Source organism: Papio anubis, chromosome 16 (assembly GCF_008728515.1).
Source record: "Papio anubis isolate 15944 chromosome 16, Panubis1.0, whole genome shotgun sequence".
NCBI classification, from domain to species: domain Eukaryota; kingdom Metazoa; phylum Chordata; class Mammalia; order Primates; family Cercopithecidae; genus Papio; species Papio anubis.
In genome coordinates, this window is record NC_044991.1 from 68677240 (window position 1) to 68695588 (window position 18349).

At 42.4% G+C, this 18349-nt stretch overlaps 1 protein-coding gene across 6 annotated transcripts in view; it reads right to left on the reverse strand.

Annotated features, from left to right (window-relative positions):
* Positions 1 to 18349, reverse strand: part of CHD6 (chromodomain helicase DNA binding protein 6) — a 221366-nt gene that overhangs the window by 51589 nt on the left and 151428 nt on the right. For all 6 annotated transcript variants that reach the window (XM_031656781.1, XM_017944807.3, XM_003904734.5 and 3 more), the window contains 4 exons: positions 4755 to 4919; positions 3270 to 3449; positions 2082 to 2192; positions 207 to 409 (listed from right to left, as the gene is read on the reverse strand). In XM_031656781.1, the coding sequence (XP_031512641.1) occupies positions 207 to 409; positions 2082 to 2192; positions 3270 to 3449; positions 4755 to 4919 (659 nt within the window). The remainder of the gene's footprint in view (positions 1 to 206; positions 410 to 2081; positions 2193 to 3269; positions 3450 to 4754; positions 4920 to 18349) is intronic.

Consider the following 18349-nt stretch of genomic DNA (forward strand, 5'->3'; position numbering starts at 1 on the left):
ATGGCATGTCTGCATTGTGGTTGCAGAGCATATGGTGACTGAGGGATTCTGGGCAGAAGGCATGGTTCTCTCTTGCTCCAACAGATCCCCCTCTGCCCTGTAATCCCAAAGGTGACTGGAGAGACATCCTAGACAAACCTTGGGGACTGAAAAACAGAGGGGAACAAACAACAACAACAACAAAACCAAGCAGAGCCAATACCCACCCAAAGATGAGCAGGTTCTTCTCTACCCGGAAGCACTCCGCTCGGAGGTAGCGCCTGGCTTTGTCATTGAGGCGCCTGGATCTCGTAGGCCTTTCATCTGAGTCGCTGTCTAACTCTGAAAACTCCATGAGCTCGTCTTCCTCAAACGAGTTGTAGTGTTTGGTCTGCTTTCTCACGCGAGGTCGGTCAATCACTAAGCTTTCCTAGAAATGGAGAGGACTACTGGGAAGAAAGTCCTCTTTTTTCTACTCCTATCACAATGCATAAGTGTATCCCCAGGACACATTTGGGATAGAACCATGCCCGTCTCATCCTCCAGCACGAAGGGCTCTTCCCAGCACACCTGCTGTCTCCATGACCACAGGACAAGCAGACAGGATTCTCTGGGACTTGCTCAAGTTGGCGTGCTCCCTGACCCCTAGTGCTACTTGTCACCATCTGTTCTTTCTGTAGTCATTCTACCAGGGGTGTGGGCAGGCAAGGCCCCCCCAGTGACCAAAGTGGTGGTCAGCTCTTGCTAAGAAAGCCTGGAGTGGTGAAGACCCAGCTGTTCTGCCCAGCATGCAGAGAGCAGTCTGCACTCTGGAGACAAGACAAGCCAGAGAATTCCATCTGCTCAGCAACTTTCTGAAGACAAACGCATATTTATCTGCCTTCAACTGGTTCTATCCACTAACCCTTTGCCTTTCACTGAAAATACCATCTCCAGCTCAGGAGCCTCGGTCATTCTGATGGCTCCCCTGGCCATGTGTCTTCTATAGTCTCCATTGCTTCCTGCTCCTCACTCCTTCCCCCTATACCTCTTTCCTAAGCCAGGCTAACTTCCTGAGTACTCCACACAGCCCAGATAACAAATGTCCAGTGTTATCCCTGCTTTGATCACTGTGCTTCCCAACAAAGAAGGCTCTAATTGCTTCTGCCTGGCTACAGAGCCACAGTGCTTTCTTCCCCGGCTTATACCCAATGTCCTGCACACACAGTAGTTTCTTGATTGTGACACTGTGAAAAATTAGAACAGGTTACTAAAGGGGACTGTAGGATCTTCTTAAACGAAGAAAATCAGCATTTCTATTTATAGGAGAAAAGAGGGTGGATTAAGCAACCTGTGGTGGTTCTGGTTGGGTGCTGGTTACTGAATTAGCTAGCTACAAGGAGGGACTGTCTCCTGGGTCTGTGGAACCATGAGAGTTCAATACTTACCTGAGAAGACACTCATCCTGAAGTGAGGTGACAGGGTCAGAGATGAAGGAAGGGAAACCAACATTTAACAGGTGCCTCACAGTGGGCTGGGCACTGGTGCCAGTTATATCCACAAATGCTACCTTGTAACCCCACAGTGTGGGCCTCACCAACTCCTCTTCTACTAATCTCAGTGGGGGTCAAGTACTTCATCCAAAGGCATACTCTGGTTTCACTCCAAAGTCCATTCTCTTTCTCACGTTTAGAATTAAGAAAACATGAGACACTGAAAGAATGGAGGTAAAGCCAACAAACTTTTGTCATGCTTTTTCCTTCTTCCTATTATGTGTGAAGTTTCTCTCACAGGAAGTGTTGAAATAGAAATAAAATAGTCACATGCAAGGGACAGAATGTTGGCTTGAGACAGAGGCCTGAACTTGACCCTGTGTCCGGTTCCAGTTCTAATTACCTTCATCTAATTTCCCAGGTGCCCAACAGACTGAATGGCCATTTAAAAATGACAACAGTTAAGATTTACTGAGTGTTGTCTATGTGCCAGGCATATTTTAAGTATGGTACAAATATCATTTAAGAACCAAGACTCAAGAGTAAATAATGACTTGAGCTGTGTAGGAATTTACTATCATGTATGACATAAGTGAATGTTCCATGGAATAAAATATTATTATGCTGTACCTTTTCATTCTTTGCTTCAGTGTCCAGTTCAGCTATTTTAGCCCATTTCTGCCAAAAGTTAGGATCATCTAAGGAAATATCTGTTCTGTTTCCTGAAGCCACAAAGCTAGCCTGTGAAGAAGACAAAAATTAATAAACTGTGCTTGAACACAGTACAAACTAATAAAACACCAGTGTTACTTCAAATACAGGAGAAACCTAAGTATATTATCTATTTGCATTCAAAATCAAACCCTTATCAGGGCTTCCAAAATGAATGTGAAAATCTCAAGGTTATTCTTTTTTTTTTTTCCCCTTTTATTTTAAAGATTGGGTGAGCAAATTACAATTTCAACTGAAAGGATCATTTTTTTTAGAGCTTAAGCTTGGTAGCAGGAAGGCAAACCCTGGAAGACAATGGCAATGTGCCACTTGGTGTCTAGTTTCCTATGAAAGAGTTAACTCTTAAAACTTTTCTAGATTTTTTTTCAGTGCAACAGTTACCAAATGTCTGCTATGGAAAAGGTACTGGGCTGGGCAGTATGAGGTGTAGAGACAAGGGATCGTTCACCCATATTCTCCTTATAAAACACAGAACATCCCACTAAAAAACTTCCAGGTGTCACCAAACAGGAGATTTAATCAAACAGGTCACAAAGCTCTCACAGGACTCAGCAGTGGCTGTGGCTACGGAAACCTGAGAGTGATATGCTAAGTTTTAAATCCAGTGGCCTCAACAGCGGAGAAAAGAGGCACCCAGACTAGAAGCTGGGAATTTTAAGTAAAATCTCTTTCCCATTAAATAAACAAACTAATTGCTTGAGTTTGGGGAATGGAGTGTTCACTGGAGCTTCCACTCTCTATCGGTGATCAAGAAGTGGTCTATAAGGGAATCAAGATGTCCACTGGAAGGTTTCAGAGCAGTCCTTGCAAATAGAGCCAACTGGGAATAGGAGTGTTTATTCTGTCTGTTAAAGATCAGCTCTCAAAGATAAGGAGTGGTATTTTCTTTGTATAGCCCCTGACTCCCTATTCCGACTTCCTTCCTCCTCTAAGGATCTACATCTTTAGATAGGCACACAGACTAAATGTGCAGCCAATTTCTAGGATTTGCATTCAGAGAAAGAGAAGCCCTGCTAATGGGTTTCAGAGAATAAACATTTTTTTTTCTCTCCCACCCCCAACAGCTCTGGAGAGAAGGCCCTGTACCTTGGCAAAAGTGGACCCTTTCCCCTCAGACTGGATGGTGATGGTGTGCGTTCTCCTCTGCAGAATCTGGTCTATGTCTTCTTCACAGAACTTGGAACCTTCATCTTCTTCGTCCATTAAGGCTCCATAAGCACCTTTCCGGAGTAGGTCCTCCACCTCCATTTTTGAGAGCTGCTGTACCTGGACAGGTCACCAAAGGCTACTCACAAAGTGGAAAATGTATAGAAGAAAAACAGCCTCAAATCTGGTTTTTGTGGTTCAGTGCATAGTTCCTCCACGAACTGCATGTCAGAAGAACAAAGGACGTGGGCAACAAACTTCAGCTAGTGAAAACCCAGATGCGATACTCTGGGGAGGGCAGGCAGACAGTCCTCTATAGGCAGCTCTGAAATAAAGCCAAGCACATGATCCAAGGTCCCTAACATTCTTCAGGACGTTGGTTATTATCAAATGTCACAAGCCACTACAACTATGCACCATTGAAGATGGTATTTTTGACATCTTTATATTTTAGTTAAAGCCTGTATCTTTAAAAACTTCCAGATGTACCAAACAAGCAGAACAATGATTTATTCATTATTAAATAAATACGTATATTAGTATTGTAAATGATGTCATTTCTAAACTAAAAAAAAAAAAAAGATCCCATGACAAATGTGATCTTCTCAACTCTTGAGGAAAACAGGAAATGGGGTTCCAAACACCCTTTTCTGGTTCTAATTAAGAATCTGGTTCTCTTTATATCAATCACAAGAGAGAATTCCATGACTCTCTGCATGACTAACTTGAAGTATTATACTTAGTAACATATGCATAGCTAAGAGGATATGGAACATCTGGACTAAAGACAACTCATTTAGAAGGTTTAAGCATCCAATCTTTGATGCCCTAAGCCCAGAGATTAAGGAGATATTCTGCTTTGTCTGCCTATACTTTAAGACAATTTAAGAATCTTAGCTGCAATTCTTATGCCCCCAGAGGGGGAAAAATACTTTAACTGCCTTATTTTAAGCTGCTAATTTATTCATTTGTTTACTGACCATCCCGCACTTTATGTTTCTAATACGCCGAGCACTGTTAGGGGCCGAGTACACTCTCAAAGCTCAAAGTCTGAGGTATGAGATAAGGCACAGTAACAAATTCAAGGTTTTTTTTTTAAACAATTTTTTTTTTTTTTTTAAATTATACAAATACAATGTTAAGATCCACTAGCTTCTAATAGGCACAGTTAAAAACTGTTTACTGAAATGTTACACCAAGCTGGGCAATCCTACCTCATAACTGCTTCTACAGATCTTCTTTAACCACCTAGAAAACACAGAGACCTGACTCTGAATCATGCCTGGTTGTAGGGAATTACCCAATAATGATGTGAGGGCTGGCTCAATGCAGCGAAAGTGAACCCTGAAACAGCCGTAAGAGAAGCCCGCCTGGGCTGTGTGACCAATGCTCCTTAAGACTCCAGAGTAGGCCCATCACACTCACCCCATTGGTGCCGCCCTTTCGGTTGATGTCCTGAAGAACAGCCTTGTCCAGACCCAGCTTTAGGCTGGCCTTGTCAAACATCTCACGTTCGTAGGAATTTCGAGTGATGAGGCGATAAACCTTCACGGCTTTGCTCTGGCCTATGCGGTGACATCGGGCCTGAGCCTGGGAAGAAGGAGGGTCATATACATCACGTCACCATATATATAAAACGGCAGCAGCCCTGGAAATAGGGGAGTGCTTACATGTCATGTGGTGTGAGTGGCCAGCTCTCGGTCACAAGTAACGGGACTGATTTCAGAACACAGTTCATACCCAAAGGTTGACTGCCACCTCCGTGGCCATTCATTTCTTTTCCCATTGTGTACTGACTACTGTGTGCCAGGGATAAAGCAACGAGAAGGACATGGTGTCCCATCCTGTGCCCCCGCCCCGCTGTGGTCTGTGCAAGGCACCTTGTGAGTGGCACACATTCCCAGGATGCTGTCCTGTCCTCTTGGAAGACATGCTTTGGAGCTGGTAGCACTGAAAGTTTATTTTTAAAAATTTGCTACTGAAATTTTCAAACATAGACAAAAATACAGGACAGTGTAATGACCTCTTATGGACAATCTTGTTTATTTTTACCACACTCCACCCTCCCAGATTGTTACAAAGTAAATCCTAAGCATGATACTGTTTCATCCTTACATATTTCAATACACATTTCTAAAGATACAAACTCTTATAAAATATATATTATCATTTGCCACACTTAAAAACAACTACATTTCTGCTGTGTCACTGAACAGGTACCTTTATTCCCTGTATTTTCTCTGAACTAAGAGTTCTACCTTGGAACTTGATCAGCTTAGGATTTGAGCATCTGAATATCCATCAAGAGGCACATGGTATCTGGTCATCTTTCTTTTGAATTGATGATCATTGCCTAGATCTGTTAATTCATCAGGGGTTACCCTAATGTACAGTTCATATAGGCGGGGCAAGCTAAATATTTGATTCTTTCTCTTTATGTAATCAGTTTCCAAAATAACATCCCAAAAAGTGAGTAATGAAATTTTTTTTATTACTTCTTTATGGGATACAATGAAGGCACGCATTTAAATATATCTGCCATGTTTTACTGCACTGCAGTTATTATTCTTATTGCTGTTTACATTTGGCCCATAGGAGCCTCACTAAGTTGGCTCCTGAGTTCCTTCAACATGACCTACTCAAATGTGGAAAAAACGAAGATGAGAATCAACTCTGTGGTATTTGAATGGACTGAAGGTATCAGTATGAACTCATGGTTAGGTGTATATGTATATATATACACATATACATACACATACACAGATAAAGAAATAGGTATGGATATGTGTACATTCATGTTTGTATGTTATATCAAAGACTAGTAGTCTTTTGATAGTTCCCTTGCTTTTAACATATTCTACATTCCTCTTATACATTTCCTGTCCAGACCTGGCTTCAGCCATTTTGTTTCCAGGAGTCCTAGTTTCTTTTAGTGGAAATGTTTTTCCCCCCTGAGTAAGCAAGCAGAGGGGTGATTACTGACACCGAGAGGAAGAGGTGGCCACGCCATGTGAGTGAGCCCTGCGGGTATCACTGGACACCCAGGGCCCTTCCTTATCTTGGCCCAGAGCAGTAAGAAATGTGGCCCTTGCTCCTCTGTGAGTTAGTGGCAGAGCAAGACTGGAGCCTTGTACTTCTGCTCCTGCCGCATGATCTTGATCCTGGAGTCCAGAATTGCAAGCAATGGGTGTCCCCCATGTCTGAGGCCAGGCTGTTTGAGTTGGATTTGAAGTTACTGGACCCAGAGAAAGGGGTAAGTCTAAGCAGGAATTCTATGTTTGTGCATAAGGGGCTCACCCAGTGCCAGAATCCCTGGATATGGAAGCCTCCATCCATACCCTGCCCACATTCTTCCCCTAACCTCATGGCTGAAAATGACACCAGAATTCCTATAATTCAGTACTAAAGTGACCCAAAGACTAAGAAGCCCAGTAAGTACCGGGACAGAAAAGAGGCCACCGGGGCGTACAGGAAAATACCATTAGAGCAGGGTGGATCCCAGGCACCTCCTACCACTTGGTCCACTGTGTTACAGAGGTCCTCCTTGCAATAAGAAAGCCTGAAGTTCATCTTGGTGCCCAAAATTTGCATATCCTGTGATACGGTTTGGCCGTGTCACCATCTAAATCTCAACTTGAATTTATCTCCCAGAATTCCCATGTGTTGTGGAAGGGAGCCAGCGGGGAGGTAACTGAATCACAGGGGCCAGTCTTTCTAGTGCTATTCTCGTGATAGTTAATAAGATCTGATGTCTTTATCAGGGATTTCCACTTTTGCTTCTTCCTCATTTTTCTCTTGCCACCGCCACATAAGAGCCTTTTGCCTCTTGCCATGATTCTCAGGCCTCCCCAGTCATGTGAAACTGTAAGTCCAATTAAACCTTTTTTTGTTTCCAGTTTTGGATATACCTTTATCAGCAGCATGAAAACGAACTAATACAGTAAATTGGTACCAGTAGAGCGGGGCATTGCTGAAAAGATACCCAAAAATGTGGAAGTGACTTTGAAACTGGATAACAGGCAGAGGTTGGAAGAGTAGTTTGGAAGGTTCAGAAGAAGATAAGAAAATGTGGGGAAGCTTGGAACCTCCTACAGACTTGTTGAATGGCTTTGCCCAAAATGCTGACAGAGATATGGAATGGTTTCAGAGGGTGAAAGCGCCAGACCTTGGCAGCTTCCACATGATGTTGAGCCTGAGGGTCACAGAAGTCAGGAACTGAGGTTTGGATACTTCCACCTAGATTTCAGATGTATGCAAATGCCTGGATGTCCAGGCAAAAGTCTGCTGCAGGGGTGGGGCCCTCATAGAGAACCTTTGCTAGAGCAGTGCAGAAGGGAAACATGGGGTCAGAGCCGCCACACAGAGTCCAGGCTGAGGTGGTCTCAGATGGAGATGAGGAACTTGTTGGGAACTGGAGCAAATGTGACTTTTGTTACATTTAAGAAATGAGACCGGTGGCATTTAGCCCCTGCCCTAGAGATTTGCAGAACTTTGAACTTAAGAAAGATGATTTAGGGTATCTGGTGGGAGAAATTTCTAAGCAGTAAAGTGTTCAAGGGGTGACCTGGGATCTGTTAAAAATATTCAGTTTTATAAGGGAAGGAAAGAATAAAAGTTTGGAAAATTTGCAGCCTATGCGATAGAAAAGAAATGTCAATTTTCTGGGAAGAAATTCAAGCTGGCTACAGAAATTTGCACAAGTAACAAGAAGCCTAATGTTAATCCCCAAGAGCATGGGGAAAATGTCTTCAGGCCATGTCAGAGACCTTCATGGCAGCCCCTCCCATCACAGGCTTGGAGGCCTAAGAGGAAAAAGTGGTTTTGTGGGCTGGGCCCAGGGTCCCTGTGCTGTGTGCAGCCTAGGGACTTGTTGCCCTGTCCCAGCTGTTCCAGCCGTGGCTGAAAGGGGCCAACGCACAGCTCAGGCTGTGGTTTCAGAGGGTGAAAGCACCAAACCTTGGCAGCTTCCACATGGTGTTGAGCCTGAGGGTCACAGAAGTCAACAATTGAGGTTTGGGAACCTCCACCTAGATTTCAGATGTATGCAAACGCCTGGATGTCCAGGCAAAAGTTTGCTGCAGGGGCGGGGCCGTCATGGAGAACCTCTGCTAGAGCAGCGCAGAAGGGAAATGTGGGGTTGGAGCCCCCACACAGAGTCCCTACTGGGTCACTGGCTAGTGGGCTGTGAGAAGAGGGGTACCATCCTTCAGGCCCCAGAACTGCAGATCCACTGACAGTTTGCACTGTGTGCCTGGAAAAGCCACAGACACTGAACGCCAGCCCATGAAAGCTGCTGGGAGGGAGGCTGTACCCTGCAAAGGCACAGGGGTGGAGCTGCACAAGACAACAAGAACCCACCTCTTGCATCAGCATGACCTGAAGTCAAAGGAGATCATTTTGGAGCCTTAAAATTCGACTGCTCTGGTGGATATCAGACTTGCATGGGCCCCCTTTGTTTTGGCCAATTAATCCCATTTGGAATGGCTGTATTTACTCAGTAACTGTATCCAAATCATATCTAGGAAGTAACTAGCTTGCTTTTGATTTTGCAGGCTCATAGGCAGAAGGGACTTGCCTTGTCTCAGATGAGACTTTGGACGGCAGACTTCTGGGTTAATGCTGAATGAGTTAAGACTTTGGGGGACTGTTGGGAAGGCATGATTGATTTTGAAACGTGAAGACATGAGATTTGGAGGGGCCAGGGGCAGAGCGATATGGTTTGGCTGTGTCCCCATCCAAATATCAACTTGAATTGTATCTCCCAGAATTCCCACATTGTGGGAGGGACCCGGGGGGGAGGTAATTGAATCATGGGGGCTGGTCTTTTCCATGTTATTCTCACGATAGTTAATGAGTCTCATGAGATCTGATGGGCTCATCAGGGGTTTCTGCTTTTGCTTCTTCCTCATTTTCTCTTGCTGCTTCCACGTAAGAAGAGCCTTTTGCCTCCCACCATGATTCTAAGTCCTCCCCATCCATGTGGAACTGTATGTCCAATTAAACTTCTTTTTCTTCCCAGTCTCTGGTATTTCTTTATCAGCAGTGTGAAAATGAACCAATACATCCTGGTTTACCAAGTTGTTCTTGGGGCATGAGGGAGGGCTGAACTTGTTCTCCACTGTAACTTTCTTAGACTCAACAATGCTGGTCACTTCCTGGGAGATCCAGACCCCACTGAGGAAGGAGCACATAGCTGGCAGGCAAGGGTTTATGTGTGAGGCCACCAAGCATGGGCAGCAGAACAGACCCTGGGCTCTCTGTGCACAGCAGAGTCACCAGGAAGACCAGAGCAAAGGTCTTCATAGCATGGGAATAGCTAATTTTTCCTCTCTCTTGCCAGGCTGCAGGGCAAGTGGCTGAGAAACAGTCTAGTCATAGATAGGAGCAGAAAACTTACAGAAAACAATCTGGATGTCCTAGGGGTGATCCCTGCTACTAGGGATGGTCATGGTTTCCAGGGCCTACTCAGTGGGCAAATATAGGAAGTGTTTGTGTGTGCACAGTGTATATAAACATATGCATATATAAAACAAAATACATCATGAGGTCATACTGATATTTTTAGTTCAAATTATGATTGAGGGATTTTAGTTTCATCAACCTCACATTTGTATTTCTTTAACCATGTTGAAAAACTCAATTTTCAACCACACCAATATCAGTACTCATTTGATTTGTCCCATAATATAACATTTTCAGAAAACCAATACCATTACAACTCATTTAAAACATAATTACCAAAAACATGCAAGATTTTCTCTCCCCCAGCCACTTAGGGTTATATCCTGCTAAGTATGTATAGTGTTTTAAATACACACTTGAAAGTAGGTTTCTTTTCTATAGTTGCAAGGTTAGCAATCCTCAAACTACTTTCTGTTTAATCTAGGATTCAGCAAATGAGTAAAGATACTGGCGGTAGCAAAAGTAAGGGCTTTCACTGTTGGAGAAGGAAATTATAAATACGGAAAGGAGGAAAACAAAATCTGTGTTGCTAGAATGAACTGGAGGTATCAGTGTTAACTCATGGTTAGGTGTACATGTATATTTATACACACATATACATACACATAAAGGTACAGAAATAGATATGGATATGCATGTCTATGTATGCACTTGTGTGTATACACACATATACAAATTAATGCATATATTTACGCATATGCATATTTATAGTCTCTCTTTCTGTGTGTATTCCAGCTATGTCCACTGGGAGGGCCTAGAAGAAACATCATTGCAGTAGCAATGACTGCACCTAACTCCTGAATCTTGATTACTGAAAACCATTCTCTATTCAACAGAGCCACAGTGTGCTAGAGAAATGGCTAACTGTAGCTAGGGCTGTGGTAGAGAAAGTATAGGATAAGTCTGAAACATTATTACTGTGTCAGATGTAAGAAAGTACTCAATGAATGAGAGAGACATATGAGAATAACACTTAAAGCTTGAAGAGACTCCACTGGCTAAGTCTAGAACTATACGAACAGAACATCAAAATAAAGATAGTAACAGATTATAACTCACTACATAAAAAAAGAACCCATGTATTCATATTGACATAAATAAATGGGAGAAAAAGGGAACACTCTTCCTTATAGTAGAATGCTAACTAACCAGTTCAGAGCGACAGAAAATCACCACTTTGTAACCATCAAAGTGATGATCGATTCAGCCAAAAATAATCAATGGATGCTAAAACCAATGGATGATACTTTGATGAGGAATAGGTACAGTTCCAATTTATTTCTCCAAAATTACTTATTATTTTCAAAGGGAAAAACAGAAACTTTATAAGTGGAGAAATCTGATAGACATCACTGTACTAAGTGATCAAAGTTACCATCATCAGACAAATGGACACCATGTTATTCCTGATGTGATATATTGAGATGGCTGTGTCAGTTCTGTGTTAGTACTAAACCTAGATCCAACCCTGAGGAAATACAGACAAATTCAAACTGAGGGACAACCTACAAAAAAAGTGGCCAGTACTCTTCAAAAGCTTGAAGGTCATAAAATAAAAAGAAAAACCGAGGAACTGATCCAGATTAATGGAGACTAAAGAGACACGACAGCTAAAGGTAATGGGTGATCCTGGATTGGATCCTGGACTGGGGAAATGACAGCTATAAAATATGTTGAAACAAATGATAAGACTTGAATATGAACTGTGGATTGGAGAACAGTATTTTTATTTCTTGATTCTGAGAACTGAACTGTGAATAAACAAGAGAAAGTCCTTGTACTTAGTGAAATACACAATGAAAGTATTTAGGGGACAAGGGGGTACAGTGCCTGCAACTTACTCTCAAATATCTCAGTCAAAAAGTGATGTCGGTGTCTATACATGTACTCAGAGAAAGAAAGGGATAGAGACACAAAGGAGAGAGTGAGAAAGGGCAAAAATGATAGAGTCAATGAGGCAAAATGTAAACACAGCTGGTGAATCTGGATAAAGGGTACGCTGGAGTTGCAAAATGAAATTATATAGAAATAAAAATGTATAAACATCAAATATAGACCCTTGAAATAATCCTTTTCTGTGAGTTATATGCTATTCACTTGATACACAGCTAGATTCAATTGTTTCATTTTGCTTTTGAGTTTTAGGAATTGATGTTTCCCCCTATTAATTTAACCACACTGAAGCAGGTGGTGAAGAAAACAACTAAACTAAGCAACTTTGGCAAATAGTATTCTGATTATATACTGTAATACTAAAGCCCAAAACCCATTATAGACCAACATTATATTCTGGTAAATGTATTTTTCACAAAATATGGGTTAGCAATTCTAAAACTATTTGATGTGTATACTAGGATGAAATAAATGGGTAAATATACCGTGTTATGATAACAAGGTCCAGGCTTCATCCTGCCAGAGAAAGAAGTTACAAATAAGGAAGAGGAGGAGACTATAATGAACGCTGTGATGCCGCACTGTAATCAGAAAATTCACTATGAATGAATATATACAGAATAAATATAGCTGTGTGGTGTAAGTGCTTGTGTAAGTATGCATACATCTGCTTCCTAGCTCCATGTGCAAAGAGGTTCTAGAAGCAACAACATTCCAGTAGCAGTGGGCATACCTAGTAGCCAGAGCTTGGTTTCTAAATGCTATTCTGAAGTAAAAGCAAGCAAGGATCGTTGGAGAATGGTCAATTCCAAGGCGGGGGCAGGAAAAATGTAACATGAACTTGAACATCTCATGGTGCCAGAAAGTAAGGAAGCACTCAAAAAAACGATGGGAGCATGTCAAAAAACACAGAAGCCAATGTGAAGGAGCTACCAATGGCCAAATCTGAACAACTTGAAAACAAAATAGAGTAATGGATTATAAAATAAAAGAAATATCCACAAGTCAATACTGATATAAATAAATGGGAGACAAAGGACAACTTTGTTATAATAGAATTCTTATTAATAAATGTAGAAGGAATGATGAGAATAGAAAATTACCATCAGCTAAACACCATGGTAATAATTTACTGAAAGCAAGAACCATTGATGGAAGCTAAAATTAATGGACAAAAGTAGGATGAAAACCAGGATAAGAGTCTCAAAATATTCACTCAGAAGATACTAATTTTTAGAGATAAATACAGTTATTTTATGGTGGAAAAACTTGGCAGATGGCACATTAACCAAGTAATCAAAGTTACATCACAAGTAATAAGATGTAGGTCATATCATGCATTCCCTGATAAAATGCACTGAGGAGGATGTAATATGATTTCTATGATACTCTTGCCTAAAATGCGTAACCTCAAATCTCACCATAAGAAAACATAAGGCAAATACAAACTGAGAACTGTCCACAAAACAGCTGGTCAGTACCCTTCAAAAGTGTCAAGGTCATGAAAGATAAAGAAAGACAAAGGAATTGTTACAGACTGGAGAAGGTTAGGGAGTCCTAACTTCTAAATGGAATGTGGATATTGAGCCAAAAAAAAATATTTCTAGGAAACTGAAGGAATGAATATGAATAAGGTCTGTAGATTAGTTAAAGAGCATCATATCAATGTTGCTTTCTTGGTTTCAATCATTATACTATGGTTATATAAAATGTCAACATTAAGGGATGCTGGGTAAAGTGTACATTGGAATTCTACATAATTTTTGCAACTTTTTAAAAAGGTTAAAAAATTAATTTTGTTTTAATAATGAGGTAAAATACTTAAAAGAGTTCCAAAGTCAAATACACAAAAAGGCATATTTGGAAAAACTAGTTTATTTCCCTGTCACTTCCATCCTGTTCTCTAAGGGTAACCATTTAAAAACGAAGTTTGTAGGCCGGGTGCGGTGGCTCATGCCTGTAATCCCAGCACTTTGGGAGGCCAAGGTGGGCGGATCACAAGGTCAGGAGTTTGAGACCAGTCTGGCCAACATGGTGAAACCCTGTCTCTACTAAAAATACAAAATTAGCCAGGCATGGTGGCACGTGCCTGTAATCCCAGCTACTCGGAAGGCTGAGGCAGGAGAACTGCTTGAACCCAGGAGGTGGAGGTTGCAGTGAGCCGAGGTCACGTCACTGCACTCTAGCCTAGGTGACAGGGCAGGACTCCGTCTCAAAAAAACAAAAACAAAAACACACACGAAGTTTGTTTTAGTTTTATCTTCGGTAGGGAAGGGACAGATACAAAGACACACAGCCTTTTAAGATAAACGCTAGCATACAGTACAAACTTCTTCTACCTTATTTTTTTCCCCACTTAACAATATACCCAGGGTACAATTCCATAGCAGGATACAGTGATACTGTTCATTCTTTTTTCAAAGCTGAATATACTATAGTTTGTTCAATTAGTCATCTATTGCTGAATAGAGTTGTGTAGTCTTTGGCTATTATAATTCGTTGCTGGACCTTCTTTCTGTACCTTTAGCGGCAGCAAATCTCTGCTACTGGGAGGTTTGATGAATGATTCTGCAAATTAAGGAAGTGATCAAGCTAAACAATATGGTTTATGAGACCTGATTTCTTTTTCTGGCTCATATGGTGTTGAGGGTAAATTACTCTAGGGAGTTGAAAAGTTCTGAGCAAAAGTATCATGGAGGAGCCCTGCAGACACTGCTAATGGCCTTCGTAGCATCCATCTCTTTCTTGCTCACTACCAGAACCCTGATTCTTGTACAGGGCGGCAACATGTTCAACCAAAACACTCCCGACCTCCCAGGGATGGCCAGGTAACACAGTCCTAGACAATGAGGTGTAACAGAGCCTCCTGAAGATATGTGCCAAAGTTCTGCTTGCCAGTAAAATCCAACATGCCTTCTTTCCTTATTTTTCCTTTCTGGGATGGAACCAAGAGGCTGTAAACCACACATACTGAGGCCAGTAGAGCAGAAAGACAGGAAGAACCCGGGACTCCGACGACACTATGAGGTCGCCTCACTAGTCCTCAACTGCCTACCTCTGGACTTGTTAACCGAGAAAAATAAACCCCTGTTTGGAAGAGCTGAGGCCACAAACAGCTAAATTACATAGAAATAAACATGTTCTCCCCCAAGATGACTTACCTGAAGGACAACAGGGTGAGTCCCATCACATTTAAGAGACTCATCATTTTACAGTCAAATCTCAAACCATTCTTTATTTTCCTAAGAGAACTTGACCAAACAAACATGAGGTAGAGAAAGAAACATTCAGAACCAGGGCCAGGAACTCAGATGAAGTTCAAAGGAAATGCATCAGCAAAGGTATAAATATAAAAACCTTTGGAGTAAAACACAATTAGGGGGCGGTGGTGCTACGATACCTGGAGAAAATTATAGAGCTCTAATGATTTGTGGGCTCACAATTTGTTCTTTATTTTTTAATACATTTGTGGTGGGCAAGGCCAAAGAGAACTGAGTAACGATGTTCTGACAATGAAACAAACAAACAAACAAACAAACAAAAACAGGCTGGGTGTTGTGGTTCTTGCCCATCTTCCCAGCACCTTGGGAGTCTGAGGCAGGACTGCTTGAGGCCAGGGGTTTGAGACCAATCTGGGCTGTCAACATAGCAAGACCCTCTCTGAGGTTAAATCTGTCAGGTAAATAAGTCAAGAACTAGCTGAGAACAGGAAGCACAGATGAATTCACAGAATGGGAAAGGGGTGCTTTTGGGCAGCAGAAAGGAGTTAAAAAAAAAAAAAAAAAAAGAGGACATTGACAAGGAGAGGCAGCAGCATACTCAAAAGGAACCTGATTCATTCTGTTTAGGACTGGTGCTGTGTAATAAGTGCCTGTCCCATCCTGAGCTTCAGGGGTGCCACCTATTTACATCCCACTCTACATGGTCATACTCTTTGTTCTGTCTGGAACATTCTTCCTTCTTATCTCGTAATTTAAGATCCTTTTCATTATTTCTGCTCAAATGTCATCTTCTTAAAGAAGTCTTCCTAGACCACTCTTATCTAAATCAGAGCAAAGAACTCCCATCATTCTTCTTCTTCTTTTTTTTTTTTTGAGATGGAGTTTTGCTCTTGTCGCCCAGGCTGGAGTGCAATGGCATGATCTTGGTTCACTGCAACCTCCACCTCCCAGGTTCAGGCAATTCTCCTGCCTCAGCCTCCCGAGTAGCTGGGGTTACAGGAGCCCACTCCCATGCTGGGCTAATTTTTATATTTTTAGTAGAGACGGGGTTTCACCATATTGGCCAGGCTGCTCTTCAACTCCTGACCTCAGGTGATCTGTCCGCCTCAGCCTCCCAAAGAGCTGGGATTAGAGGCGTGAGCCACTGCGCCCAGCCTCAACTCCCATCATTCTTATCCCCTTATTTTATTTTCTTTGCAGTAAATATTGCTTATCTGTAATTATCTTATTTTTCCTCATTTATTGTCTGCCTATCCTACTGAAATAAAAGTGTCAGTCTGGCTCACCGGTGTCTCTCCAATACTTTAAGTAACACCTGGCATGTTCCAGTGATCAAGAGATAGTCACTGAATAAATGACTACATAGTATACTATTTGTGTATACATTTACAAATTATTACTTTCTCATAGCAAAGAAAACTCAACAGGTGCAATCCTCCAAACTCCAGACACACACACTGTCAAGAAATAGGGGATGTAGGCGGGGCGTAGTGGCTCAGGCCTGTAATCTCAGCACTTGGGAGGCCGAGGTGGGTGGGTCACTTGAGCTCAGGAGTTCAAGACCAGCCTAAGTAACATGCGAAACCTCTTCTCTTCAAACATTACAAAAATTAGCCAGGCATGGGGCTTGTACCTGTAACCCCAGCTGTTCGGGAGGCTGAGGTAGGTGCAGGTTGCAGTGAACTGACATCGAGCCACTGCAGTCTAGCCTGGACATCATAGTGAGATTTTGTCTTCTGAAAAAATAAAATTAAATTAAAAAGAAATAGGGGGTGCAAGCAACATGGTGGCAGCAGAGTAAGAGGCACAGGGGTCCAGTGACCTCTCCCCCTCGGAGCAGTGTGGGTTTCCTGAGACCTCCTTCTGGCGATTGTGGAAAGGGCCTGGCTCCTCACTCTGGACTCCCAACTCACTTCCAAAATCCTGCAGAGACATGCAGCAGCTGCATTATCCTGTGGCTGTGCTGTTGGCCGGGACATCTGCTCCCACACTTTCTGAATTCCGCCTTCAGGGACCTTAGCAGCAGGAAGGACACAGAACTGTGCAGCCCACCACCGTTATCTTGAACCCTCTTCAACCCTAAGGAACTCTTGCCTCCAGGTGCAAAAGGTCCCCCAGAGAATAAGAAAGAAGCAGAAGTATCATGGAACAATGGAAGAGGAAGGTGCTTATTGTCTCTGAGGGGGGCATGATACCATGTTATTCCCAAGAGGTCTGCCTTTGCCGTCAGGGGTAGCAGCAACAGTGGCCTACTTCTAAGAAGAAAGAAGATAAAAACCCAGTTTTTCATTTGTCTTTCCTTCTCAGGCTACTGTTATCGTCTTGTGTCACTTCTTAACCTTAGGTGTTATCGGAAACCTAGACAACACCTGCTGCTGCTGCTGCTGCTGCTGTGCCAGGACTAAATTAGAGCCTATGTCTTCTAAATGATGGTGAGAAAAGGCGAACTGATACCCTTCAATTCTGTACACACATTGATGCTAATACAGACATATTCAAGGTTTGGGAGAGGGTGTGGCACTTACCTGACTCTAGATAAGATCTCCCCATTAAGGGGATGTAAAAATTGGTTTTCCTTTAATAGTCCAGCTAAAACAATAATATTGTTAAGATCTCTCAGTGCTAACTTTAATCTCTTTTGTTATTCCTAAGTAGTAGCAGTTTCTATCCTGGATCCTAATGAACCTGTGCCTTCATTTTCTGGAAAGCAAGAGGAGGAGAGGAGGATTTGGGAAGAGGAACACGATGATCTCAGCGTCCCAGTCTCCACACTCTCTCTGGATTAAATATTCTATATTTATAGCACGTGGGTGCAAGGGCAAATGCCAAGGGGCATGGGAATGTGTGTGTTTGTGTGGGGAGTGTGCATCGCTCCGTGGACAGTCTCCAGCCCTCTTGCTTTTGGAAAAACCCTTTTGCTCTCTTCCTCATCACACCAAGCAAGCAAGAACCTTGCTCCATCTCTGTGGGAGACACAGAATTTGGAACTTCCTCTATCACATCTTTTTTATAGCCCACCAGTCCCACTCACTAACAGCCATTCTTCTAGTCCCCTGTCCTAAAACTGCTCTACATTTCTCAATTCTTTCATCTCTACCTAGACATTAAAAAAAAAAAAAGGATGATTCCTTCTGAGTTGTACAAATGTTCTTTCTCACGCGGTAACCTTTTGCTGCATTCTCCATACGAATTCCCACCCTGCATCTTCCACCTTGGATCTTCCGCAGTGCTGGTCTTCTTCATTTCTTCATTCAGGCTGAGCATTAGAGGAAGTTCAGAAACTGACTCAACACACTAATAAAGTTCACACTATCCAATTTCAGTTTGGACTTCACTGCTATTCCTTAATTCATCTCTTGCCAGCTCCCCAGCAGTGGACACTGAGAACAGCTACTCCAAAGCTTCTCCCTTCATCCAAGACCCTCATTCTGGACAGCCCCACCC